General features: G+C 40.7%; 1 protein-coding gene and 1 long non-coding RNA gene across 3 annotated transcripts in view; one reads left to right on the forward strand and one right to left on the reverse strand.

The window, feature by feature from the left end:
- Positions 1-27,823, reverse strand: part of LOC142127206 (uncharacterized) — a 174,971-nt gene that overhangs the window by 85,553 nt on the left and 61,595 nt on the right. The window contains exons 2-3 of one of the 2 annotated variants that reach the window (XR_012685340.1): positions 25,977-26,108; positions 25,393-25,552 (exon numbers count right to left, since the gene is read on the reverse strand). This is a non-coding gene — a long non-coding RNA (uncharacterized LOC142127206). Of the gene's footprint in view, positions 1-24,436; positions 25,553-25,976; positions 26,109-27,823 lie in introns of those variants that run through there. The other variant, XR_012685339.1, reaches the window with a different exon arrangement.
- LOC142127205 (trafficking kinesin-binding protein 2-like) lies at positions 5,983-24,156 on the forward strand. Its single transcript, XM_075194332.1, has 3 exons — positions 5,983-6,147; positions 6,570-6,686; positions 23,978-24,156. Exons 1-3 carry the CDS (start codon positions 6,043-6,045, stop codon positions 24,083-24,085), a joined length of 330 nt encoding a protein of 109 aa, XP_075050433.1. The 5' UTR covers positions 5,983-6,042; the 3' UTR covers positions 24,086-24,156.

Raw genomic sequence — 27,823 nt, forward strand, 5'->3', positions numbered from 1 at the left:
TGTAGGGGGGGGCATAGATAGCCACCAAAGTAACGTGGTCCATTTAATTTCACTTTCTAGCTCCACAGTCTGTGCAGCCTGCTTTTTTTTATCTTCAAAGTATTTACAAGCCTTGCAATCTAAATTAACTAGAGGTAGTGACGTGGTAGAACTCCAAAAGGCAGTTTGGAAGCCCCTGTACAAACTGGCTCTATTTTACCTGAGTTGTCCCCCCTCCAGTGTGTACTCGGAAAGAGTTTTTAGTGCAGCGGGGAACCTGGTCAGTGAGCGGAGAAGGAGGTTGCTTCCTCACAACGTTGAAAAAATGATGTTTATAAAAATGAATAATCAATTCCTCAATGAAGTACAGCACTGCCCTCCAGATAGTACAGAGGGACCTGTGGTTGTGGAGTCCAGCGGGGACAAATTGATAATGTGTGAGGAGGAGGAAGTACACACTGTTAGGGGAGAGGAATCAGAGGTTGAGGATGAGGACGACATCTTTCCTCAGTAGAGCCTGTTTAGTTTGTACAGGGAGAGATGAATTGTTATTTTGGTGTGGGGGCCCAAACAAACCAATCATTTCAGCCACAGTTGTTTGGTAGGCCCTGTCGCTGAAATGATTGGTTTGTTAAAGTATGCATGTCCTATTTCAACAACATAAGGGTGGGTGGGAGGGCCCAGAACAATTCCATCTTGCAACTATTTTTTTGGCATTATGTGACCATTCAACAGTCATTTGCCATGTTCAAAAAGTAAAAGAAAATGTCAACAAATTCAAATTTTTTTATCAAAAGTTAAATGCCCTGTCATTATTTAAAACAAGAGGGTTTGACGTGCTAGAATTAGTGTAGTGTTAATATGTCATAAACACTACACTTGGAACTTGGAGGAGGTATTGTGGCCCCGGTATCAAATTTAGTACCGGGGCCACCCCACTACACAGTCCAGATACTTGTTTATTGGAATTCTGACCAGTTGAGGGTATAACTATTTATTATATTGTGGCCCCGGTATCAAATTTAGTACCGGGGCCACCCCACTACGCAGTCCAGATACTTGTTTGGTGGCATTCTGACCAGTTGAGGGTGTATTTATTTTATTGTGGCCCCGGTATCAAATTGTGTACCGGGGCCACCCCACTACGCAGTCCAGATACTTGTTTGGTGGAATTCTGACCAGTTGAGGGTTTTATTATTATATTGTGGGGACCACTCTTTACCACACTACCACTCTATACCACTCTATTTAATACTTTAATTCTATTTAATACTTTAATTCTATTAGTAGTTACCATGAAGAGGAACAAATTAAACAAATTTTACCAAAAGTATAATATGACTTACAAACACTACACTTGAAAGATGGAGCCTTTAAATGAAAAAGTCACTTTTCATTGCACGACTATGTGCAACAGGGAAGGTTTTTTAGTTTACAAAGTCAACCAATAACACTTCAACCCTGTCTGTCTTTAACATACTTGATGGGATCTCAATGATGAATGCTCTGTACCATGGTTGGAGGAGGTATTGTGGCCCCGGTACCAAATTTAGTACCGGGGCCACTCCACTATGCAGTCCAGATAGAGGTGTATCAGATATTAAACAACGTTGACTGTTGCTGCAAAATTTTTAAATAATATTGTGGGGAACACTACACTACGCAGTCCATAAACTTTTTGGGTGGAATTCAGACCCGTGGAGGTTTTTTTAATAATATTGTGGCCCCAATAAAAAATTGTGTACCGGGGCCACCCCACTACGCAGTCCAGAAACTTTTTTTTTGGAATTCAGACCCGTGGAGGGTTTTTTAATTATATTGTGGTGACCACTCCTCTAGCCAGTCCAGGTAAATTTTTTGGTGCGATTCAGACCAGTTGATGGTTTTCTTATTATATATATTGTGGTGACCACTCCTCTACGCAGTCCAGATACATTTATTGGTGCGAATCATACAAGTTCAGGGTTTTTAAATTATATTGTGGTGACCACTCCTCTAGCCAGTCCAGGTACATTTTTTGGTGCGATTAAGACCAGTTGATGGTTTTCTTATTATATTGTGGGGACCACTCCACTACGCAGTCCAGAAAGATACCTCGTTGCAACGTTTTGGACTAATAACTATATTGTGAGGTGTTCAGAATACACTGTAAATTAGTGGAAATGCTTGTTATTAAATGTTATTTAGGTTAATAATAGCGTAGGAGTGAAAATAAGCCCAAAAACTTGATTTTTTTACTTTTTATGCTTTTTTTAAAAAAAAATCTGAATCCAAAACCTTAAATCCGAACCAAAACCTTTCGGCAGGTGTTTTGCGAAACAAATCCGAACCCAAAACATCGCGAAAATCCGGATACAAAACACGAGACACCAAAAGTCGCCAGTGCACATCCCTAGTTCTTACAGAAGTATGTAGTCGTTCTCACTTGTATACATGTGGATCTTTGCCCAGTTGTTTCAAATTACTGTGTAAGTTGCTGAATACCCGTATAGAGCTTTCTGTGATACCAATTCTCCTGACAGTAAACAATGTGTAGATCATAGGGGAAAGTACATAGTCCCTGATAGTGAAGTACTGACAATTTTAATAGTCATAAACAATTATACAGTAATGCACTTATATTTTGTGCACTTGTACAAATAAATGTATTAATGGTCTGCTGTGATTTTGCTGGATGGTGATTAACTCTCCTTTCTACATGTGACTGCAGCTGCCTCCGTTGCCTTATTGTTGTGAATATGGCGCTGGTGCTGGGTGTAGGAGTTCAGTAAGGGCAGGGTAGTGTCTCCATTTTTATAAAAACTTCAGATTTGTCCTTATAATCTTAAACACCTAAAATAAATAACTGTCTGTGAATTGAAGCTGTGGCTGCAGCATAGGGAATAGAGCATTTAGACTCTGAAACCGAAAGACTCTCTGGTTTAAGAAATAATTACTCCCAGCATTCTCCTGGTTCTGCAGCGTTGTAATGACCATCTGTGTTTACTGTAAACATAATTTACTGATATTAAGTATTGCACTACATAAAGAACTGGTTTCCTATTGAGTGAAAGTACAATCATGGCCAAAAGTTTTGAGAATAACACAAATATTGTTTTTCACAAAGTCTGCTGCCTCAGTTTTTATGATGGCAATTTGCATATACTCCAGAATGTCATGAAGAGTGATCAGATGAATTGCAATTAATTTCAAAGTCCCTCTTTGCCATGACAATGAACTTTATCCGAAAAAAAACATTTCCACTGCATTTCAGCCCTGGCACAAAAGGACCACCTGACATCAGGTCGGTGATTCTCTCGTTAACACATGTAAGAGTGTTGATGAGGACAAGGTTGGAGATCACTTTGCCTTCACAGGCAAGAATATTGCTGCTATTAAGATTGCACCTAAATCAACCATTTATCGGATCATAAAGAACTTCAAGGAGAGAGGTTAAATAGATGTGAAGAAGGCCACCAGTGCAGAGCTTGTTCAGGAATGGCAGCAGGTTGGTGTGAGTGCATCTGCACGCATAGCAAAGCGAAGACTTTTGGAGGATGGTCTGGTGTCAAGAAGACCAGCAAAGAAGCCACTTCTCTCCAGGAAAAACATCAGGGACAGACTGATATACTGCAAAAGGTAAAGGGATTGGACTGTGAGGACTGGGGTAAAGTCATTTTCTCTGATGAATCCCCTTTCAGATTGTTTGGGGCACTTGGAAAAACGCTTGTCCGGAGAAGAAAAGATGAGCGCTACCATCAGTTCTGTGTCATGCCAACAGTAAAGCATCTTGAGACCATTCATATGGGGTTGCTTCTCAGTCAAGGGATTGGACTCACTCACAATTTTGCCTAATAACACAGCCATGAATAAAGAATGGCACCAAAACAACCTGCAAGAGCAACTTCTCCCAACCATCCAAGAACAATTTGGTGACTAACAATGCCTTTTCCAGCATGATGGAGCACCTTGCCATAAGGCCAAAGTGATAACTAAGTGCCTCGGGCATCAAAACATCGAGATTTTGAGTCCATGGCCGGGGACCTCCCCAGACCTTAATCCAATTGAGAACTTGTGGTCAATCCTCAAGAGGCAGGTGGACAAACAAAAAAACCCACAAACTCAAAGCATTGATTAGGCAACAATGGGCGGCCATCAGTCAGTATGTGGCACAGAAGTTGATTGACAGCATGCCAGGGCTAATGCAGAGGTCTTCAAAAAGAAGGGTCAACACTGCAAATATTGACTCTTTGCATAAACTTAATGTAATTGTCAATAAAAGCCTTTGACACTTATGAAATGCTTGTAATTTTACTTCAGTATACCATAGCAACATCTGACAAAAAGGTCTAAAACACTGAAGCAGCAAACTTTGTTAAAACCAATACTTGTCAATTTTAACATACTGCCCAAACACTCTATAATAACATACTGCCCACACTCACACTCTATATTAAAATACTGCCCATATACACACACTATATTAACATACTGCTCACACACTCTATATTAGCATACTGCCCACACACACTCTATATTAACATAACACACACATGCACACTCTATATTAACATAACACTCACAGACTATATAAAGATAAGACACACATTATATTAACATCCCCCCCACACTTACCTTGTTCCAACCGCATGCACTATCTGCTGCACTTCACACATGGGACACCACCTGTCACGTGGTGCGCTTCTCATGTGACACGGGGCTCTCACTGATAGACCACACAGAGGACAGGGAGGGGGGATGGATCAAAGGGATCTGCAGCCACTATGGAAGGTGGTTGGTCCCGAAGTAATAGAGACTTGGACTAGTCACTCCATCGGCTCAAAATAGACTTTTTCTGACCTGCCTGGTGCCTGGCCCAACCTGCCCCTGAGCAGATGTGAAGCCACGCGTGGGGATGAATAAGAGTCTAGGTCTGCTCTGCTCTACTAGACAGGACACTGCAGGATGCATCCAATATATATGTGCAATATAAAGTCACAAAAGTATGCACAGAAAATTTTAAAAACTATTCAATTCATTCTAGTCATTAATAAAAAAATATTAAAATATAAAAAAAGTTTTTTACTTTTTCTAAATACATTTATTAGAATGTTCTTAATGCCTAATGTACAGGAAATACATTTTTGCAGTTGCTCCTGATTGCAAATACATGTTCTAACAGGCATACACAGCAGTCGTCACTAATAATTGGCAGATACACTAGAAATGTAGCTGGAGCAAGAGATACGGCTGAGAGACGCTGTGTGTGCTTGAGAATGGCACGCTAATATTGTACATTGATTACAAGCAACCGCCTCTTCCCTGCCCTGGTCCCTCCCTAAAAACATAGGCTGTAATAAGTGTCCTTTGCATTCGAGGATGAATTGAACAACAGCAATATCAGCAGTAGGAACCTGTAATAATGGAAAAGAAGCAAGACAGGCAGCAAACAACTGTAATAATTCTTGATTCTCCCTGGATCTCTGGGGTGTGTCTGAGATATTTTCTTTTCTCTGTGCTGGTGTCCTGATTTCTCTTTTCTTCTGTGCTAGTATATGGCTCTTGTTCTTCATTTTTGCAGGACCTGAGTTCTCTCTGCCTCTCTCACAGCTTGTACAGGATTCCTTGCAATTTATCATTTGGCTATATCAGACATTAGCATGTCTAAAATGTTTTGTAATTAGTTCTACTAATCTTGCAGCCTTGTCTGGTAGACCAATCGCCTCCTAGTCCTGTAAACTTGTCTGTTATGTGTAGGGACTCTGTCTGTCTGTTGCTATGGAAACTTGCTCTATTAGACTAGGTACTCTCTCACTGTCTCTAAAAGTAGCAAAGACTCTCTACTATGGGTACTGATGGCACATTCACAGTACTGACACAGTCTATGTATTCTGTATTTTCCAGCTGCTCAAGTGACCAAGTTCTGTCCAGTTTCTCTGCTTCTTTGGATGGAGTGGATTCAGGGCTTCTAAACAGGTGGCAAACAAACTTTCTGTGTGCATTTCTTTAGGACTATGCATGCTCTCAACCCCAAAAGTCTTTTAGCAAGAATGTTTCTGCATTCCATATATCTGAAGAAACCTAATGTTCTATGTGCTACTTACTCTTCCAGTTCTGGGTTCAGAGAAAATAGATCAAATGTCACGAAGTTACAATGACACGGACATGCTCAGCCACCTCCTGACAGAGGTGAGTCTGTTTTTGTTATTGCTATTAAAATATTATTTTAATAATATTCTGCAACATAAAATGATTTAGTTTTTCCAACCCTAGATATGTTCTGTAAATATTCAGCTTTTTAATGACAAATGCAATACATCCTTTTATACTATTTGCAAAACACACGTTGTCATTGCTTTAGGTAATGTTTAATGTATGCTTGAGCTAGGTTATGAAGTTTCTGTATGAGAACATGTCCTGATTATCCTCTGTCTGTATCAGTGTGTGTTTTATAGGTCATCTTATAAGGTGGCACAGTGAGAGCACACATGAGCAAGCAGATTTAAATTTAGCCTTCATTGCTCAGTGCCATACTGGTTTCACCAGTCCAGAGTCCTGGTTTCTGTTGATTTAAATATGAAAACTAATTAATACTGCTGTTTTGTGAACAGAGGGACAGGGATCTGGAGCTGGCTGCTCGCATTGGGCAGGCCCTTCTGAAAAGGAATCACATCTTGACAGAGCAGAATGAATCTTTGGAAGAGCAGTTGACACAAGCGCTCGATCATGTAAGTTCTTTTTCAATGCATAAAAAAAACAAAACACAATAAGAACCCAGTGATCTCTGTTTAGACTGCAATATTTCTCAATTGTATATTAATGAAAATATGCACTTTGTATTGAGATGTAATGCTTGGGGTTTATATACAAAATCGCTTTTATTTCCTGAATTACCCTTTTGTTGCCAGAGCAGATCTTATTTAGCGTCACTTGTTTTTATGAATTATCAACTAGAACCTCTTCTTAAATTGATATATTTTACAGTCTGCTGTTCTTTAAAAAAACAAAAACAAAAATGGAATTTGTAGGCTCTTTCCTTCCTCATAATAAAGATCTAATATTGTGTACTTTACATTCTTTTGCCTTATTATTTTAGTAATCTTTGTGCCATTCACCCTTTTATCACGAATTATTGAATACACTTACTTTATGGCCTTATTATAAAAGTTATCATATTTCTTATCACATACAGTAAATGCCGTCGTATGATTTCTGGCTCCGCCCAAGGCAATCTTTCACTGTTTTCATAATATGTAGTGAGGCAACTGAGCTTGTGTGCTCGAAGCCAGCACCTGTGAGAGCATAGCGCAGTGAGATTAGGTTCTCTCCCGGTCACGTGGAGGCACAAAAGACACTTTATTTTCCTTTCTGATACACAGTGTGCATGACTCTATAAAAAATCCCCCCTTGCCCTTTCTTTTGACAGGTTCGATTTACTGATTTGTCTGCTTGGTAATGTGTTAAAAGTAAAAATAAAGCTTTCTAATTACTTTTTAAAAAAAATGTCTTTCACCTATGTTAAACAAGACATATGGCAATTTTTTTTTTATTAATCTATTAGAATGCCTGCTTAATCTCTCACCTCTTTAGGAAAGCTTATCATATTCCTGTACCACCCTCGTAACCTGAACTATTATAAATTGTAAGCTGTCATGAGCAGGGCACTCTATACCCTCTGTTACGTGTCTGCACCTTCTCCATTAACCTTGTATTTCCTTTCTTCTCTCTGTTTTTATGTAGGATCTGCGCAGCAAAAATTTATAGCTCCTTGTAAATAAACAATTATTCCATACGATTACCATTATCCCAAAATGACATATATATATATATATATATATATATATATATTTTTATAAAGTTAACCCGTGCATGATACTCATGCATTCTAGTCAAATCAAGCTACTTAAGGTGTTAAAAACTCCCCACTGTCACCCCCGGCAACCACCAACCACACCCAATTGTCACTTCTCCTTCAAGAAATATATAGGTCAGTGTATAACTCTGCCCAGCAGGTGGCGCTGCAGTTTGGTTTTTTGTTTTTTTTACACACACGCCACTAGGCATTTATATAGTAGATTACTGTCTAGACCTATGTCTTCTGCAAGAAACTGTTCTTAGTTGAATAGATGATGTTACACAGCCAGATATCTCTTGCTATATATCGTTCTAGAATCAAAGTTCAAATTTATCTCTATGATCAACAATCGGCTTTCTGATGCTAATCTAGCAAACTAAAGGTCATGATCAGACTGAGGTCTTGAAAGTCTAGTATAACGATCTGTCTCATACATTCAGAGCTTATCTTGTACAGAATCTTTCATTGTCTCGGCGTTCCTTCGTTGTTTCTCATCTCTTAACCAATCTAATTGGAGTCTTCTGCTACCTTGGGCCGAGTTCACACACAACAATCATGTCCATTGTTCTTCGGGGTTTTCGCCCTTCTTCACTGTGTATGGGACGCATCCTACCCTCCCCACGTTCTCTTCCACCTCCTCCACGGTTCCTGCCGCCCATGCCATGACTCAAGATATGGCTAAGTTATGGGCTACCACCAAAGAGAACCTCCTGAAATCCGGACGGCATTATAAATCTTCTGCCGATCAGCATAGAAGAGTTGTGCCAGCTCTCCAAGTGGGGGACAAAGTGTGGCTATCCACCAGGAATCTAAAATTACGGGTTCCTTCCATGAAACTGGCACCTCGTTTCATTGGTCCTTTCCCAGTAACTCAAGTAATTAATCCAGTTACGGTTCGACTCCAACTTCCTCCACAGATGAAGATTCATAACACCTTCCATATTTCCCTCCTCAAACCGCTGGTCCTAAACAAATTTGTTCATACCTCCACTGTCCCTCAGGCCATTTCCACTACTACGGGCAATGAATATGAGATTAGCCAAATTCTTGCTGAATGCAAAGTTCGAGGTCGGTTCCAATACCTAGTACACTGGAAAGGCTTCGGCCTAGAGGAGAGATCTTGGGTCTTTAAAGAAGATTTGCATGCCCCTAGGCTACTGGCAGACTTCCTGAAACATCGTTCTGTACCCAGTGATTCCCCCAATTGTAAGGAGAGGGGTACTGTCAGACGCCGTCCCTGCGCCTCCTCCTCGAGCAGGGACGGACGTCTGTCTGCAGAGCGCCCCGTTGCCAAGCAACGGGGACGCCTCTTCCGGCGACGAGGTGCGCAGGCGCGCCCGTCGCCATAGCAACGGGACGCGTTCTCCTGGTTCCTGTCGGCGGTCAGAACAGCTGACCGCCGATTCCCTGCCCACCAATGAGGAAGCTTCACTTCCTATTTAAAACCTGCTCTGACACCATTAGGGTGCCAGAGCAACTGGTTCCTTAGTCTCAGTGTCCCTGTATATTAACTTCTGCTTCCCTGTGTTTTGACCCGGCTTCCTGACCTCGCTTTCGGATTCTCCATTGTCCCATCCTGATATTCTGGTTTGACCTCGGCCTGCTGACCATTCTCTGTCTTCTGATTCGGTACCTCATCTGCCCGGTTGGTTCCTGACTCTGCCTGTTTGACTACGTCTTTTCTCTATATCTCGCAAGTAGCTACCTGGGAGGGCCGCGACCTGCACGTTGTTGCCGCTAAGTCCAAACTTCCTTGCGGGGGTCCCTGGTGAACACCAGCGGCGTGTTAGACTCCGCGCCTCCTGGTGTAGTAGTGCCAATACTTGCAGGTACTAAGGTCACGTCTGTGACACAAACCACTCATCATCAACAGGTTCTCCGTACCAGTTTCCACTTCTGCTGTTCCAAAATCTACTCAGCAACAAGAATTTGAAATCACACAGACCCTGGATTCCAAGGTTTCCAGAGGTACCACCAAATATTTGGTAGATTGGAAGGGCTTTGGCCCCAAAGAACGCTCTTGAGTCAACGCTTCCGACATCCATGTTCCAGCTCTGCTCCGAAAGTCCCATGCTCAGTTTCCATGGAAGACTTCGTCTAAGCGTCCAGTGGCCACTTTTAAAGGGGGGGGTGGGGGGGTACTGTAACGCTTCGGTCCCGCAAGTAGTACCTGCCCCGTTACCCGCATTTCATTTATCTGGAAACTGCCATGTTCCAGCATCAGACTAACTTCATTCATTCATAAAGCTATACTCAGTTCGGCACAGGTGCAAGTCTATTGCACTTCTGGACCTCCCTCCTCTTGTCATTGGCTGAGCATTTCTGGAGCACTATTTAAACCTCCTGGATTCACTTGTCTGATGCCTGTTCTTAAAGCTCACTTCCTGTAGCCTGTAGTTCTGGTTCCTGTCCTCCTTGTGGATCTCTGCTACCCCAGCCTGCTCTCAGTTTGTGGCCTCTGTTGAACTATCGCTGCTCCAGTACTACTATTACCATCTCCAGTGTACTTCATCGTGACAGTTCCGGTTCTCTCATCGCTACCACTCAGTCGCTACTACTGTTGTGACTCATCAGCTGTTACCATGAGTTACCTCTGCTACTCCAGTCTGCTCTCAGTCTCCGGCTGTGTTGAACTTTTGCTGTTCCAGTACTGCTAATACCATCTCACCTGTACCACATCGTGACAGCTTCAGTTCTCTCACTTCTTTCACTCAGAGCCGCTACTACTACTGTGTCTCATCAGTTGTTGCTACGAGTTACCTCTGCCACTTCAGTTTGCTCTGTCTCCTGCTGTATTGAACTATTGCTTCTCCAGTACCACTATACTATCTTTGATGTACTTTATCGTGACAGCTCCAGTTCTCTGACTGCTACCGCTGTGAACCGCAGCTTCCTTGGTGACTCATTGCCTGTTCTCCCCAGTTACCTCTGCTTCCCGTGTGCTCAGCATAACTCTAGTGCTGTACTCCAGCTGTTCCAGTATCTCCATCTATCACCATTGGATACACCATTATGACAGTCTCCGCTTTTCCTTGTTGTACCACAGGACATCTATTCTCCTTGTGCCTTATTAATCTCTACCCGTGTTACTTGGCTCCTCCACACCGTTCTGCTGTTCACCCTCTCACAGGACCGCGACCTGCAGGTTTGGTGCCGCTAAGTCCATACCTCCTTGCGGGGGTTCCTGGTGAAACCCACCTGCCTGTTAGACTCCGCGCCGGTGGGTGGGCTAAGACATGTCCAGCAGAGTCTAGGGATCAATTTCCTATAAGCCAACCGTGACACTGTACCTCCTTATATATACTTTCCTGGCCTCTGGTGAGACCCGATAAGCAGGTTGCCTAACTGGCCTATGCTCACCAGTGTCCACATGGTGCATCACCAAGGAAGTCTGACCGGGCTTCCTGCTGAACTGAGTCGCAAAGGGCCATATCACTGCCTCAAGTTGCTCCCTCTCGCGGGCACTCAACTGCTTATCCCAGCCTACTTCCTCTACACCACCTTCCTCTCTGGCATCCGCGAGGAGGTCAGGTAGCGGGTCACTCCCTTGTTCCTTAGACGGTAAGCAGCAAACCGCCGCTACCGACTCCACACGCTCATGGTATGCCTTCAACATATTTACATGGTAGGTCCGCTGCCACCTACTGTCGCTGTCAAATGACACCACGTAAGTGATGTCACTGGTGCGTGGGCATCAGAACAAGGACCTTCTGCCCTACTTCAAACACTCAGTCACGTGCGCCCTGATCGTACCAAGTCTTCTGTTTTACCTTCGCGTCTGCTAGGTTAGCCTGCACTAGCCCCATGAGATTCTCTAGCCGATCTCTGAGCTTCAACACATACTCCACCACAGAGACATCCTGGGTGGGTAGCTCCCCTTCCTAAGACTCCCAGAACAGGTCAAGAGGCCCACGGACTCTGCGGTATTTCATGGGCAACTGATATTAGTTGCGTGCAACAGCCCCGTGCTACCACCAGTTGAACTTCTTCCCAGACTGTTCTATCCCCATCTACCTTCCTAGCTACATGGTACAACAACCCTTTACGCCAGGTCACACTCCCTACCTCCATCGCTAGAAGGCTGCCACCAGCCTGACGCCTTATGCCTTCCAGGGAAGGATCAGAGAGCTGCGCTGCCCTGAACTTTTCCCTGTGGCCCTCACTATCCTCTAAGTCAGGATACGCTAAAGGGGGGTCTATGTTTGGGTGACTAGGGTCAGTCAAAGTGGGGTCAGTCAAAGGGGGGTTCACTGTGGTCCGCTGTACTCACCGCCGGAGCTGGCATACTGCTTGGGACAGGAGCATCACCGGGCACCTACACAACATCAGGTTGGCAAGAGACAACATCCTCTGCATTGCTGGGGGCGTAGTCTTTACAGAGGCAAAGGGCTGGCTGTTTCCTGAAAAAATAGCAGATGTGGTCTTTTCCTCTGGGCTAGGCTGTGTATGTGTAGATCCTGAAGACTGTAGCTTAGCAGCTTGGCTCCGGGTAATAGAGTTGAGAAATGCAGTCACAATACCACCCCCAACATCATTTCCCAAAATCACATCAGTTGGGAGGCCATCCATAACGGCAACATCTTGCAACTCCCGGCCATCTCCCCAGTCCAAATACACTCTTGCTACAGGCACTTCCTTCTCTTGTCCATCTGCGACAGTAACTTTGGCACTGCGTTTCTGCAATACTGCAGCAGGATCAATAAGATGGTGACTCAGTAATTGAAGCCCCTGAGTCTCTCAGTCCTTCACCGTGCAAGAGTTCCACTTGGACCGGCTGCAGGTTTCTCCACATGTTTTTAAGGGGTCTTTTAAACACACAGGTGACTCTCTCTGCTGAGTCACCTACAGACACGCCAGACTCCACGGGGTTGGCAGGGGTGGAAACAGTCTCTACAGGCTCACCTTTGCCAGTTAAGCAAGTCAGCCAGGCCCCAGGACTCGGATTAGGGGCACAAGTCTGGGGTGCTGGGGCTGTGGTACAGTCCATCCTTAAATGACCGACTTTCCTGCAGCTGTAGCACTTCTTCTCCAGCCTGGGCTCTGGTGATCTCTGATAACTCCCAGGGATAGGATGGGGCGGTGGCTGGTGTGGGGTACCCGAAGGGTTAGGTACTTGCTTTTGGGGGTAAGTAGAAGAGGGGTGTCCCCCTCATTGTACAGTCCTTTGGGGTGGGCTGTTAACCTGGTGCTTCTGCCAGTGTGGCCTCACTGCCACATACTGATCCGCTAGCTGGGCCGCTTTTTCCAGGGCTACGGTCCAATACCCACACGCTCACCTCAGGCACGCAACGGCGGTGAAATTGCTCTCTGCAAATTAAGTCCACTAATTCTTCCCAGGACTTGGCGTCAGATTCATTATTCCATCTTATTGCCAACTGCCGCAACTGGTTGGCAAATGGCAAATTCCTCAAAGCTGATATGGGTGCTTTTAACCAAGTCCCGAAACTTCTGCCTGTAGGTCTCCGGGGTAATAACATAGCGCTTAAGGAGGGTCTGTTTTACCACGTCATAGTCCGCACAGTCCTCTGGGCCCACTCCGCGAGAAGCTTCCACTGCACGTCCTTGTAGCGTGTGAACCAGATACTTTACCCACTCCTGTTTGGGCAAGTCATGGAGGCTACAAGACATTTCAAACACCAGCAAATGTCCATCAATATCTTCAACAGTGTCATCAAATTTGGAAAAGTTAAGAGATCCCAATCTGGGCGCAGCAGATGATAGTTCACGGGCTGCTGCAGGAGGTGGTGCCCACTGATTGCCCCACAACTTGATGATAAGCAACCGCTCCGCCTCAGTTGCTTTGTCTCCCAGGGACCGCAGCTGCTGCATTAGTACAGAAAAGTTACCCTCATCAGGCTGTTGAACTTGCATCACTGGTTCACACTGTTGGAGGGGACTGTTGCTGGAAACAGGTGCTGTGTTCTGGGATATTACTGCAGGTACCTCTCGATTTGAATTTAATGTCTCCTCCAGGTCACTGTCAGCTTCCTCACCTGCTGACCCGTACTGCTCTCAGTGCCCTTTTCATTTTGCTCCTTGTCGCTGTGTGTAAGGAATTTCTAGCTTCTTTGTTTGGCACAGTATCTCCAGGTCCGCCCTGGACACTTTACTGTACTTCGACATCCTGTGCGTTCTCCTGGCTGCAGTTATTCCTTTCCAGAATAACTCAGCTCTCCTGACTGCTGCACGAAAAGCCGCCCGGGTTTATCCCGCCGCTTGCCACCAGAAATCTGTGACAGGATGGACCGCCTATGCCACCCTGTCTGATGTTGCTGAGAACCGGCTGGGTTTACTTTGCCAACATTCACTTTCATTATCCAAAAATTTGCCCTCTTGCCGCAGTAGGAGTGGCTTACGCGAGCTGCCACCACTGGACTCTTTACCGGCATCCAGTACCGGGTTTCTTCTGGGTAAATGACGCTGCTAGCCTATCTCATTGCTGGTGTACCTGGGCTGGTACCTCCAGACCTCTTACTATGGATCCGGGTTGCTGTGAATGACCTTAGCTAACACAAGCAAAATAACATCTGCTGTCTTGTTATTTTCACACAATATTACAATATTCTTTCTATTTCTAATACATACAATATTGCAGGTAATAGCAAGGGCAAAATCAACCTAATAACATGAAATAATAATACACATAATACACTGATGCTCTGGTGCATATATTTAGACTGGGCCAAGGATTAAAAAGTACATGAAACTGTGAGAAACAGGTTATGAATACAAAGTTCTTGGTCCAGTAGCACCCCATTTTATTACAGATGCCAAAGCAAGAACCACAAATTATTTATTGGTAGTGTTTAGTAAAATAAATACACACATTTGCTTTTAGTTCAATTTCTTGAAATTTCAGTTAAAAAAACCCAACAACTTTTCTGGCCATTTTGTTTAGATTTTCATTGCCATGTCAGGATGTATATGGAAACTAAAATTATTTTCTGCAAATTCAAAGTCTTCTGAAAAAACACAAGGTATAATTACTACATAAACAGATGACTGATATTGATGTTGCAATGTGACCAGACCAGAAGTGCCAAAAATAGGTTTAGCACTGGGTTGTTAAAAGCCTTAGTGGCAGACGGACTAAGTAATCAATTTATTGTTACCCATTAGCATCCCCTATTATTGAAAATGGTTTGTATTCATTTAGTTAGTTTGCAAGGCAGATTTAATATTAGGTGTGTACTCTAGCTAATGGTCCCTCACACATGAGAGTTAATGCATGTTAGTGACTGTAACGACGATGCAGTAAGCTGACTCTTCCCACTACTGGCCAGTGTCTGTATTACTCAAAAATCCAAAAGCTGAATTGCGAATGAATTGTGATGTAATGTCAACAACAAAAGAAGAAAAGGACCTTTGAGTTGCAGGTACAGTCACATAGTGGTAAAAGCCAATGGAATCCTTGGTTGTAAGGTGTTACTGCCAGGAAGTTGAAGGTTATATTGTCACTTTATTGGGCCATATAGTTAAAGAAAAATAGAAAAATTTTCTGTGAAAGTCAAAGAAGGGCTACTAAAAGGGTGCAAAATGTATCAAGAAAAACTTGGAGAGATGAACTCCACAGAAGAAGGCAGTAAACAAGGGTCAATGATGACACAAAATAAATATTGTAATATATAAAAATTAATACTCAGTTCGGGAAAGTCTTATTTTTAAAGATTTCTTGAACAAGGGGACATACTTTTAAATTAAATGAAGGAAGACTGAAAGGTAATATAAGGAAACCTTTTTTACAGATCCACAGAGTGGTTTTTCAGCAGTTGCGGCGAGGAACTCATACCGTAAGAGAGTTTGGAATGAATAAGATAAATATATTTCTAATGTTTAGACTGAGATAGAAAACACATTTTAAAAATGTACTTGTCTGAAGTTCAGGGGAAGTGATTTAATTGTCATGGTGCATGATTAAAGGAGGTTATTGTGTTAAAAAACAATTAAAAATTGCTTGCACAGCAGAACGCATAGGAAACAATAGGTTACAAATGAGTTACCAAATAAACGATCTCCATTAGATTGATGCAGGGTCTGTGTGACTGTCAACAATTGTCATACTATTCAATGTTTGATTATGAAAAGTCATATTGTTGATAGAACAAGAAAACATAACTGTCGTATTAGCCGATCAATTTCCTTTGTGCAATTGTAAAACTCGTGCAGGATGGGTTTCTGTATAAAACAGATCAATTTAATTAAACTGATTTTCCAGGGCAAAATTCAAGCCATAATTGTGCACTACATATTGGGCAGGATACAGAAATTTGGGACCAATTTGCATAAATTGACAGCCTCAATTTGTTTAAGACAAATAAGACAACCGACAGTGTCAGTCTTGTTTTTTAGTCTTGCTCAGTCACCAATGTACTTGTTCACTTGTTTCTCTCTTGGCCGTGCGCTGGGAACATTTCTCCTTGTTTAATTGTAGAGGCTGAGGTTTTCTGTATCTTTTAATGTGATAGTTTTTCTGGTTTATTTTGAATAAAATCATTTAAAATTTTTCAATTCTCCCTTTCAATCCCTTTCAATGCTGCATCCATTTTTAAAGCATTTTAACACCTTGCTTCCTGAAATTGTTCAGATTTTTTTTTTAAGCAGATGTTTAATTAAATGAGTCATCATTTGTAGTAATAATGTAATTTCAGAGCAGACAGGATATAGTATTACCTTAACATAATCATAAAATAAAGAAAAAAACACTCTTTAGGCTGCAGTTCTTGGAGAAGTTTACTTGTATTGTGTGTACTTGGGTGAGTTTAAGAACAGGATAAATATAATATAGTATACAACCTTAGCACAAATAATATTCTGCTTTAAATATTAATAATCTTATCATTTATTTTTTTCTGATGGAGTAATACTAGTCAGTCTGGAAAATAGAGAGGGACCACCCATTCTTATTTCAAATTTCACTTTTGATGCACCAGTACTAAGTGGTGTCTAGTTGCCTTCAGATGTGCTTTCTTTTCCACCATGATCATCCGTTTATTATATATGAATTAGTACAGCTGATGTTTTCTAGGCTTATCATATTAGCACCTTGACTGTGATCTATCTTAGAATTTGTAGCTTTGATATTTAGAATGTTTTATTTTGTGTATTATACATAAAAGTTGCCTATGATTTGTCTTATTTTTTAGAATGGATGCCAATTGGAATCAGTTTATTTGCTGACATACAGCCAATAGAAAATTTCAACAGCTCCACTTTGCACATATGTATGCTTCTATTTGAGGGTTGCAGTAACTACATGGAGCAGCGTTTCTATATTGTTTGACTGCCCATCAATAATTAGATCTTTTTTACCTACAGTAAGTAAAAAGTTATTTGTACACCTAAATGTTTGATTATCTCTTATTGCAATACATTCTAAACAGATGTGATCAGGAAAACAAGTGTGCACAGTGCAAGCAATTTACTTACTGTAGGTAAAAAAGATCTAATTATTGATGGGCAGTCAAACAATATAGAAACGCTGCTCCATGTAGTTACTGCAACCATACTGCCAGTCCTGCACTTTCCATTACCCCTTATGGGCACAACATATACATGAAGTGGTTCTTTGTGCAGAATTATACTGTGCCTATGTGCTGCACTGAACATTCACACACCATTTAGAAGAAAAATGAACTATACACTTATTTTTAAATGTTTTAATTTTGCTATGAATGTTCAGTGCAGCACATAGGCACAGTATAATTCTGCACAAAGAACCCAATTTAAATTAATAAATGTTTATTTTCAACATACATAAATGTGCCTTAATGGGTTAATTGCTGATAATCCATTTTCCAATTTCCATATCTGTTAATATAAGACCTGTAAGTAAAGAATGTATTTCACACCATTAGTATTATTTTTTCAGCACAGTTTAATCTTATTACAATGGCACCTGGATATATCAGGCAGCAAGTGAACAGTCAGTTCTTGAGGTTGATGTGTTGGAAGCAGTTAAAATTGAAAAGCATAAGGATCTGAATGATTTTGACATGGGCCAAATTGTGATGGCTAGATGACTGGGTCAGAGCATCTCCAAAACTGCAGCTCTTTAATGGTATTCCTTGTATGCAGTGGTTAGTACCTACCAAAGAAGGACAACTGGTGAGCCGGTACCAGGGTCATGGGTGCCCAAGGCTCATTGATGCACGTGGGGAGTGGAGCTTATCTGGTCCAATCCATAGAAGAGTTTCTGTAGCCAAAATTGCTGAAAAAGTTAATGCTGACTATGATCGAAAGGTGTCAGAACACACAGTGCATTGCAACTTGCTGCGTATGGGGCTGTATAGCCGCAGACTGGTCAGAGTGCCCATGCCACCCCCAGTCCACTGCTTAAAGCACCTATAATGGGCATGGAGCAATGGAAGAAGGTGGCCTGGTATAATGAATCATGTTTTTTTTAACATTATGTGGACACCGGGTGTGTGTACATCGTTTACTTGGTGAACAGATGTTACCAATATGCTCTATGGGAAGAAGGCAGGCCAGCAGAGGCAGCGTGATGCTTTTGGCAATCTGCTGGGAAACCTTGGGTCCTGAAATTCATTTGGATGTTACTTTAATACGCACCGCCTACCTAAACTTTGTGGCAGATGAAATACACCCCTTAATGTTAATGGTATTCCTTGATGGCAGTGGCCTCTTTCTGCAGGATAATATGCCCTGCCACACTGCAAAAATTGTTGAGGAATAGTTTGAGGAACATGACAAAAGTGTTGACCTCCAAATTTCCCAGATCTCAGTCCAATTGATCATCTGTAGGATGTGCTGGAAGAGCAAGTCCAAGTCATGGAGGCCTCACCTCTCAACTTAAAGGACTTAAAGGATCTGCTGCTAATGTCTTGGTGTCAGATACCATCTTCAGAAGTCTTGTGAAGTCCATGCCTTATCGAGTCAGAGCTGTTTTTGTGGCACACTATTAGGGAAGTGGGTTTAATATTGTGGCTGATTGGTATACGTACACATATAATTCTTTGTTTTTTTTTACTATTTTTTTTAGTCCTACAGAATATTTTACTTGTTCAAAACATCTTGTACTGCGAATAATAGCTAAATATACTTCCTGTTAAATATAAATTATATATGGGTGGGAACATCTTCCATCAGCTACTATAAGTGTATATTTAATGCCGTGGGAACCTCAAAAAATGCCAAGATAAAACAGCAGTTTGCAATAGTAGTGTGGTTTGGCAAGAACCTCAGTCATACTTGAACATTATTTTATCATTCACAATATATATAAGCTAGGATACAAAGTTAAACATGAAAGGATATTAAGATTTCAGTACATTATCTTGTTTGTGAAAATGAAGCTTAAGCACATGAGAGCATCAATAATGCTGGATATGTGTTAGTTATATATTAAAGGAATTGTAATACAGATCACGAACCCATAAATTTATCAGGATGTTTTATTTGCGAAGAGTTAAATAAAAAAATCAGGTGTGCAGTTCTTTTAAATTAATTTAGCCTTATTTTTCTCTTGGGACAATACTAAATAAAAGTAATAGGTGTGGAAGACTTATGGTATTTAATTTCAGACTGTAAATTTCCAAAATGTTTTAAAGACAAAAACTGGTGCAATTTTCTCAGTCCATTAAAGGCTACCCCTGTGTGTCAAATACAGTATTAAAGTTACAGAATAGTTTCCTTACTACTTACACTATGTGCATGAGGTGTCTGAATTCTAGGAAACAGACCTAACACTACAGAATTTCAGTGATAATTACATTGATCTTTTCCTTACACCCTTTAGCCCTTTAACAGTCGGCCATAGTAGAGCTGCGTCATGTTGTGTAGGGCCTTGGCACAGCAGGGGGTAGATTTCCATTACGTATGCTGCGCAGGAAGTCGTTTCTCTCTCTACCCACCGGACGACAAAGTCCAATTTTTGTAATTTGCCAGAAGCACACTAAAGTATAGTACATCATTATAACCGAGTTGGGCATGCGCAATGTCAGCATACGCAATGCTCTCTGCCAGGCTGGCTTCCCTTCATCTATGTCGAACAACTCTCCTGCTGGGATCTGTCAGAGAAGATGACCCAAGAGAGAGGTGTGTGCATAGAGTGTGTACCCTATTAAATACTCACTCCTGGGTGAAAGGGGGCACAGAGGAGCCCCCTATTTTTTCACAAGTTATTATGTGTTAGTAATTAAATAAGTAATGTTTAACTGGGTTAGGGCCACTAACAATTACTAATACATTATCTTCAAGCTACTTAATTATATTTTTCATAGCCATACAGAAGAAGGGGAAGTGGAAAACTGGACAAATCAAGTCAGTAAATATAAGTTGAAAAATACTTCCACCATCCACTACCTTGACCTACTCCATAGTTTTCTTATGTTTTGCCCTTATGGAAGTGGTGTCAATATTTTCAATGAAGAAGTAGGTTTTTGGGTATGAGCATTTCATCAAAGATACCATATACCAAGGCTGTTCTTAAAAAGTACATCAAATTAATCACAAGGGTCAAAATGTTTTAATGTCCATAATATTAACTGCAGACTCTTCCCCAAATGCGACCCAGCAATGCTTCACAAAACTCAATTGTAATTTTTAAGTAGAGAAAAACACAGTGAAGGGCCTCTTAGATGCAGGCAGCAAGTATAAAATTATTACAGAGTTAGTGACATTTCTGTTTATTTATGATAATCCTGTTAATTCAATTTGTTGAAGATTAGCATCCAGAGCGCATTAAGGCAGGAGTCCTCATACAATGTGGCAGTGTTAAGTACACTGGTAAAGTCTTGGGTCATGATGTCTACAGTTACAAAGTTAATTGAGGTCTTTTAGGTCCTTTTGCAGTTTTTCTAAATTATGACCCAAACTTAGGTAGCCAAAGTGATACAAAATCTACATGCTCACCCCAGCTTAAAAATAAATATATATATACCACTTCAGTTTGTGGCTTCCCGACTCCCTCCACTCACATCCTGTCACATGCACCTGTTTTCTCTAACACCACATGAGTGAATAGGTCAACATGCTCAACTCCTGATATACTGGGCTTCAATTAGATTTTGCAGCTAAGGGTGCAAATTTGCACCTGGACAAACATTGCTGTGATGTAAAGGGTGCAAATGCAATTTGTTTTGCATGCAGGGAAACTACAGCCTGCTTTTTTGTTTGTAACACAAAAATACTGTTCAGTTTATTTTTAAATTGTGAAGTAGAAAACCCCCCCTTCCCAACACTGAATCTATCTGTACGTCTTAAAATTCCAGCTTCTAGCTGGGTTTTAATTAGAGATGGTCACTGACCCCCGTGTTTTGGTTTTGGATTCGGTTTTGGATCTGGATTACCGTCGTGTTTTGGTTTTTGTTTTGGTTTTGCAAAACCGCCATTGCGTGTTTTGGTTTTGGTTTTGGTTTTGTTTGGTTTTGTTTTGCTATTTTGTTGGAAAATACATGTTTTTGGGCCTAAAATAACCCAATTTAGTGCTCCAACTGTTTTAGAGATAAGTAATCTAATTGTTGAGGTAATAAATCATCCAAAAAAACTGTTTAATTCTTCGTTGGTAGGCCTTCATTTATTCTACACACAAAACAGATTGTCTTCCTCTCCATCTATGCATATTGGCAATGCAGCCATCGTCTTTGGATGTATATTACACCCTACACTTATAGTTAAATATGTAAAGAAATGGAAAAAGACAGTTTGCTTTCTGTCTCTATAGGCCCCCCTCCACTTTTTTAAAAAAACAAAAAATTCAGCCATTATAGACTGTACAATATTAATTGACATGGAGAAAGCCAGTTTGGTTTCTGTCTCTCTAGGCCCCCCTCCACTTGTATAAAATACTAATAAATTCAGCCGTTATATACTGTACAATATAAATTGAAATGGACAAAAGCAGTTTGGTATCTGTCTGCATCAGATCCTCTCTCCACTAGGAGTAAAATAGAAAACTATTCAGCCGTTATATAATCTAGAATATAAATAGAAATTGAGAAAGGCAATTTGGTATCTGTCTGCATCATAATCATCAACATCATCATTAGCGCCCTCGTCGCCTACACAAATCTCCCCCTCATCCTCTTCTAATTCCAAAGTGGCATCCTCAATTTGGGTATCACCGGCTACACTCGGGCTATTAAGGCACACATCAGCAGAATGCTCACGATTAGACATCCCACTGTTGGATGGACTCTCCACAGGGATTGTTGTCATTTGTGAATCAGAGCAAATATTCTCCTGTAATGCCTCACTGTTATCTTGCAGCTCGGCTTTGACGCGTAACAGTAGTTGTGCACCAATTGTAGGCTGGGTAACTTTTTGGGATCTGCCACTAATACCCAAAGGTGAAGGCCTCATTCTCTCTTTGCCACTGCGTGTGTAGAATGGCAGGCTTGCAATTTTTTTTTTATCGTCACTTAACTTTTGCTCAGTTACACTTCTTTTTCGCTTCAATATAGTAAAATTTTTTTTGTTTTTTGTTTTTTGCACTAATTTGGAAACACTCTGTTGTTTGACATCGCCTTGGCCAGATGACGTACTGGAAACACTAACATCAGGACTGGTGACAGAACCTGGTTGCTCATTCAGATCATATGTGGACTGCTTTGAATCCATTCTGAGCGCAAACCACTGGGGAGTGCTAAAAATTATTTGGTAGATACTGCTGACAGATATGACTTTTGACAGCCAGAAATATTAATTCACAATTAGGGAGGACACCCCAAAAGCACTGAGGAGTGCTAAAAATTATTAAGTAGATACTGCTGACAGATATGACTTTTGACAGCCAGAAATATTAATGCACAATTAGGGAGGACACCCCAAAAGCACTGAGGAGTGCTAAAAATTATTTGGTAGATACTGCTGACAGATATGACTTTTGACAGCCAGAAATATTAATGCACAATTAGGGAGGACACCCCAAAAGCACTGAGGTGTGCTACAAATTATTTAGTAGATACTGCTGACAGATATGACTTTTGACAGCCAGAAATATTAATGCACAATTAGGGAGGACACCCCAAAAGCACTGAGGAGTGCTACAAATTATTTAGTAGATACTGCTGACAGATATGACTTTTGACAGCCAGAAATATTAATGCACAATTAGGGAGGACACTCCAAAAACACTGAGGAGTGCTAAAAATTATTTAGTAGATACTGCTGACAGATATGACTTTTGACAGCCAGAAATATTAATGCACAATTAGGGAGGACACCCCAAAAACACTGAGGAGTGCTAAAAATTATTTAGTAGATACTGCTGACAGATATGACTTTTGACAGCCAGAAATATTAATGCACAATTAGGGAGGACACCCCAAAAACACTGAGGAGTGCTAAAAATTATTTAGTAGATACTGCTGACAGATATGACTTTTGACAGCCAGAAATATTAATGCACAATTAGGGAGGACACCCCAAAAGCACTGAGGTGTGCTACAAATTATTTAGTAGATACTGCTGACAGATATGACTTTTGACAGCCAGAAATATTAATGCACAATTATGGGGGACACCCCAAAAGCGCTGGGGAGTGCCAAATATGAAGAAAAAATAATAAACCTCTATCCTCCTCTCTGCACTAGCGATTTTGGTTAGAGCAATTGCAAGAACAATATTGTATTCTCTGTCCCTGCTCTAATTAGCCTATGACTACACCCTGCTCTCTCCCTCTGTCAAATGGCGATGGATTGCTGTGGAGGCGTGTATTTATAAAGTTGAAGTATCGCGAGAACCGAGTCCCGAGATCCGACGACGTCACAATGACGTTCGGCCTCGATTTGGATTCGGAATGGGCGGGAGAGTACCGAGCTGCTCAGCTCGGTACTCGGATACCCAAAGTTCGGGTGGGTTCGGTTCTCGGAGAACCGGACCCGCCCATCTCTAGTTTTAATAAAGCTTACTGTTGTGGACATTCCAATGATCTGACTGGGTACAAGTTCTTCTGTCCCTACCCACTTGAAGACTGGGGACAAAGCAGAATGATAAGAAAAGTTGCCCAAGACTTTAGTCAACAAACAACTTAAGACATCAGTTAAGGATGTCCATATATGACAAATATGCAAGTAAGGGCATAAATCAGGCATAGGGACATGTACTGGCTGGCAAAGAAACCTCTTCTCAAATTATATTATTAATGTATCAGGTCCTAACAAATCCTGGCTTATAATTGATGTCATCTTTCCCTATTATTTACAGGAGCGAGACATAGCACTGGATGAAAGGGGGCTAAAGAGGCCAACTATGGAAAAATTCACTGTATGCCTGGAGCTGCTAATTACACACAATTACCAAGTGTCAACATAAAGTTCCCTTTGTAAAGATAGCATGTGTGGGCAGCACCTGAAGAGGCCTTTGTGCCCTGAAAGCTTGCAACATGTATCGATGGAGTTAGCTGTATCATTTATATACTCAGTGCAGTCATTTTCATCTACAAAATTAATCCTGCATCTAATATACAAAGCAAAGCAGCTTTGAGAAGTCTAGTGCAAGCTGCACTAATGAAAGGAAGCATTTGATTGGTTGCCATGGGTTACTGTACCATGTAAATGGTCAACTATATTACTATATAGCTTATGTGATTCCATAAGATGCAATTCAACCAAGGAATTACCAATTTTACTAGAACGTATTTGAAAATAGCAGCACAACACAGGGTTTCATTTAAATAAAAGTTTTATTTTACTTTATCCAGAAAAAAACAAACACACACACATAAAGCCACAAGAACACATCTGGAATATAAGAATTTACAGAGGTTTCATGGACAATTTAAATAGAACACGTTTTCTCTTCTAGAAACCAGTACAGGAATGGGTCCTGCTGAGATGATTGGAAAAGCACAGTCACAGAAGATCACATGATTTCTGACACAATCAGATAACACACAAACATACAATCGCACATTCATACGCAAAATATAGTGTAAAAATAACAGTCTTTACATTTCTTTTATACAGAATGTCAAATAAAATATACACAAAAAATATTGCGTTTTTTTTCATTTTTAAAGTTAGAGACACTGCCCCGTAAATAACAAGTGAAATAAACGGACAGAAAGTTGTATTGAAGGCACCAAGATATTCAGTAGCATTTCGGCAGCAACTTTTAACCTTTAGTAGGGCTGAAAAGGTTGTCTTTCGCCATCCACTTAAGAGTGTATCTGTCATGAACACACAGTGGGGCAGCCATTTTGTGTGCCGAGCCGATAATCATGAAAATTGTGTTTGTCAACTTACTAAAAACTAGTGACATAATTAAGACATGAGGCACAAAATGGCTGACACCATAATCTGTAGGCAATGGATGAGCTTCAAAAATGACTGTGCAAATAAAGCATCAAACCGCACGCGGTTGCATAATGTAACGCCATATTAACCTGCAGTTAATAAATTTGACCTTGCAATGACCTCTAATTATTTCCAAAATCATGTTAAACAATTCACTTGCTGGCTGTACGGGTGAAACATAAGATAGTTGAATGTTGCTTTTTAAATCAGTTGATATAAAATGCTTGCTTTGGCATTGAATACATACTAGCATATTGAAAAATCAGTTACTTTTCAACAGTAGTTATGACGTTATGAAAATGAACGCCCACCAATGACATATGCCATTTTACCAAACATTCTATTAATTATGTTCTGCAGTTAGAGTGTCAGCTATGTGTTCAATAATTAGGTACTGATCTTTGTTTTTGTAAGACGGGGGAGGATTTCCAGCTTTGGTCATTGTAGAATTAGGATTTCACCATTTACTGTACGGGGAGTTCGGCTAAAACAAAAGAAAAAGAACATATATAAACAATAGTCTTCCAGATACAACAAACTATGATATTTTAGCTACTAAATTCAGCACTTATCTCTATAACCAATGATACTTAATCATCAGTAATGTTACAATATGTGTCTCAAGTAACTGTGTTCGATCATTACATTAATTGTGATATTCATATCTGAGTCCTTACGGTTATCTTGTATGATTATTTAGCAATGACAGGTTAAAGAGATATGACCAATCTTAAACATGAAATGATTAATATTTCCAGCATTTTCATGTACAGGTCAGTTTAGAAATGAGATTATAGAATGGTAAATATATTGCATGCACTGACTAAGGTGTGACATTGCAGATGTCCATCAGTGAACACACATACTATGACCAACACCTACTAAACATATATACACAGTCATCATACCTGTGCATTATTTGCATTGTGCCGGGTCTGTGCAGCATATGCATCCTCTGCCCTCAACGTGGAGTTTCCGCTGGTAGCTGGATGAGTGTTGGCTGTGGCTCTAGGGATTACTACATCATATGGAAGTTCTGTCTGTGGCAACATAAAAATAGGAAACATGGTTAGAAATTAAAAATACAGACAAAGATAACAAGAAATATAACAAGGATATATACCTGAACATTAATACAAATATGTTTTGCTGGGCCCCTTAAGGAACCACTAAACCAAATATACAAGTTGACTTATATAAAAGTAGCTACTAATAAAATAAATAGAATGAATATATTATATATATATATATATATATATATATCACTTTATACCAAATCTATTCTGTTCTAACAATCCTGGCCAGTGGTCGAAGTGGCGGTATGAAAAATGTAATGGGAATACAAGTGAATGAAAATTGATAGTTTTACAATGAAGGCAGTAGAAGTGGAGGCATGACAAACCACCGTATACACCCCCACGTCAACCACTGATCACACATATAAAATGGAATATATGACTAGCATTCTTCACAACACCTCTAAACCATTCCTGAAATTATAGGACCCATGGGCTTCCTACTTTCATTTTCGCATACCCTTCTTGTTATAATTTTTCAATCTTTTAGACTCGATCCACCTGATCCTACCTCCCTCCCTGCTACATCCCCTCCTATTCTCTAGCCTCCCCCCTTTTTCTCTCTTCATCTTTTCAGTCCACACCGCCTCCCTACTTGAGCCTATATTTCCTACCTTCGTTCCTTTCTCACCTTTAGGAAAATATAAAAACCAGTTTGGTTTTTTCTTTCCATATTTTCAGTCTCTTAAATGATTGTCTGATTACATTTTGTCTGAATTTTTATTCCTTTTTCACACCAAACACTGTTTATACAATTATTTTCCTGTTAGTATTTATATATTTCATATCTTTATTTGACACCTCTTGATGTTGTGATATACTGAACTTTGCATAAAACAAAGTTGATAAAAATAATACCAAGAAAGGATTTTTATTTTATTTTCTAGCAATCATATAATTGCTTAGCAAGATATTGCAAATGATGTTATATTTTCAATATGTGAGCGTTATGTATGCGCATGTTTATGCAATGTATATTTAATGCACACATATATAAAAAGTAAAGTTGGCTCTTTGCCGTATCTATGGGTATTTTTTGGCTCTCAGGCTACGACTGTTTGGCTATCCCTGGTGTGGAGGGTGGTTGTATTTATGTCATGCCAATTTGAATAATAGTAAAAAAATACTCTTTATATTTGACCTCAGGTGTGTGCTGATACCACATACTTTTTGATGTGATGAATTTATCTAAGTGTATTAGAGAAGAGTATAGCTCATGGTAGCAAGATAAATGAGTATTACTAGTAGGGATGAGCGGGCTCGGATTCTCACAATCCGAACACCTCCGAACAGTGCGGATCCGAGCCCAATCCGAGCACTGTTCGGGTATTCCCGCCGATCGCAAAACTAAAAACGAGGATTAACGGTCATAATCCCGCCATCGGATCTCGCAAGATCCGGATTCTTTATATTCCCCGCTTGCCGCCGCAATCTTTACTCGGGCATTGATCAGGGAAGAGGGAGGGTGTGTTAGGTGGTTTTTTAACTTATTTCCAATGTATTTTGTAAGACCTTGTACATGATTGTGCAGTTCTGATCTGTCTTTTGCATCTTTTTGAATCCTCTTTGAAATAAATAAAGAATTTATAAAAAAAAATCAGTAAAAGTAGTGATCAAACATTGCACGACTAGCAGAGTGGCGCAGCGGAAGCGTGCTGGGCCCATGACCCAGAGGTCGA

Source organism: Mixophyes fleayi, unplaced genomic scaffold, assembly GCF_038048845.1.
Source record: "Mixophyes fleayi isolate aMixFle1 unplaced genomic scaffold, aMixFle1.hap1 Scaffold_29, whole genome shotgun sequence".
In the NCBI taxonomy this organism is placed as follows: Eukaryota; Metazoa; Chordata; class Amphibia; order Anura; family Limnodynastidae; genus Mixophyes; species Mixophyes fleayi.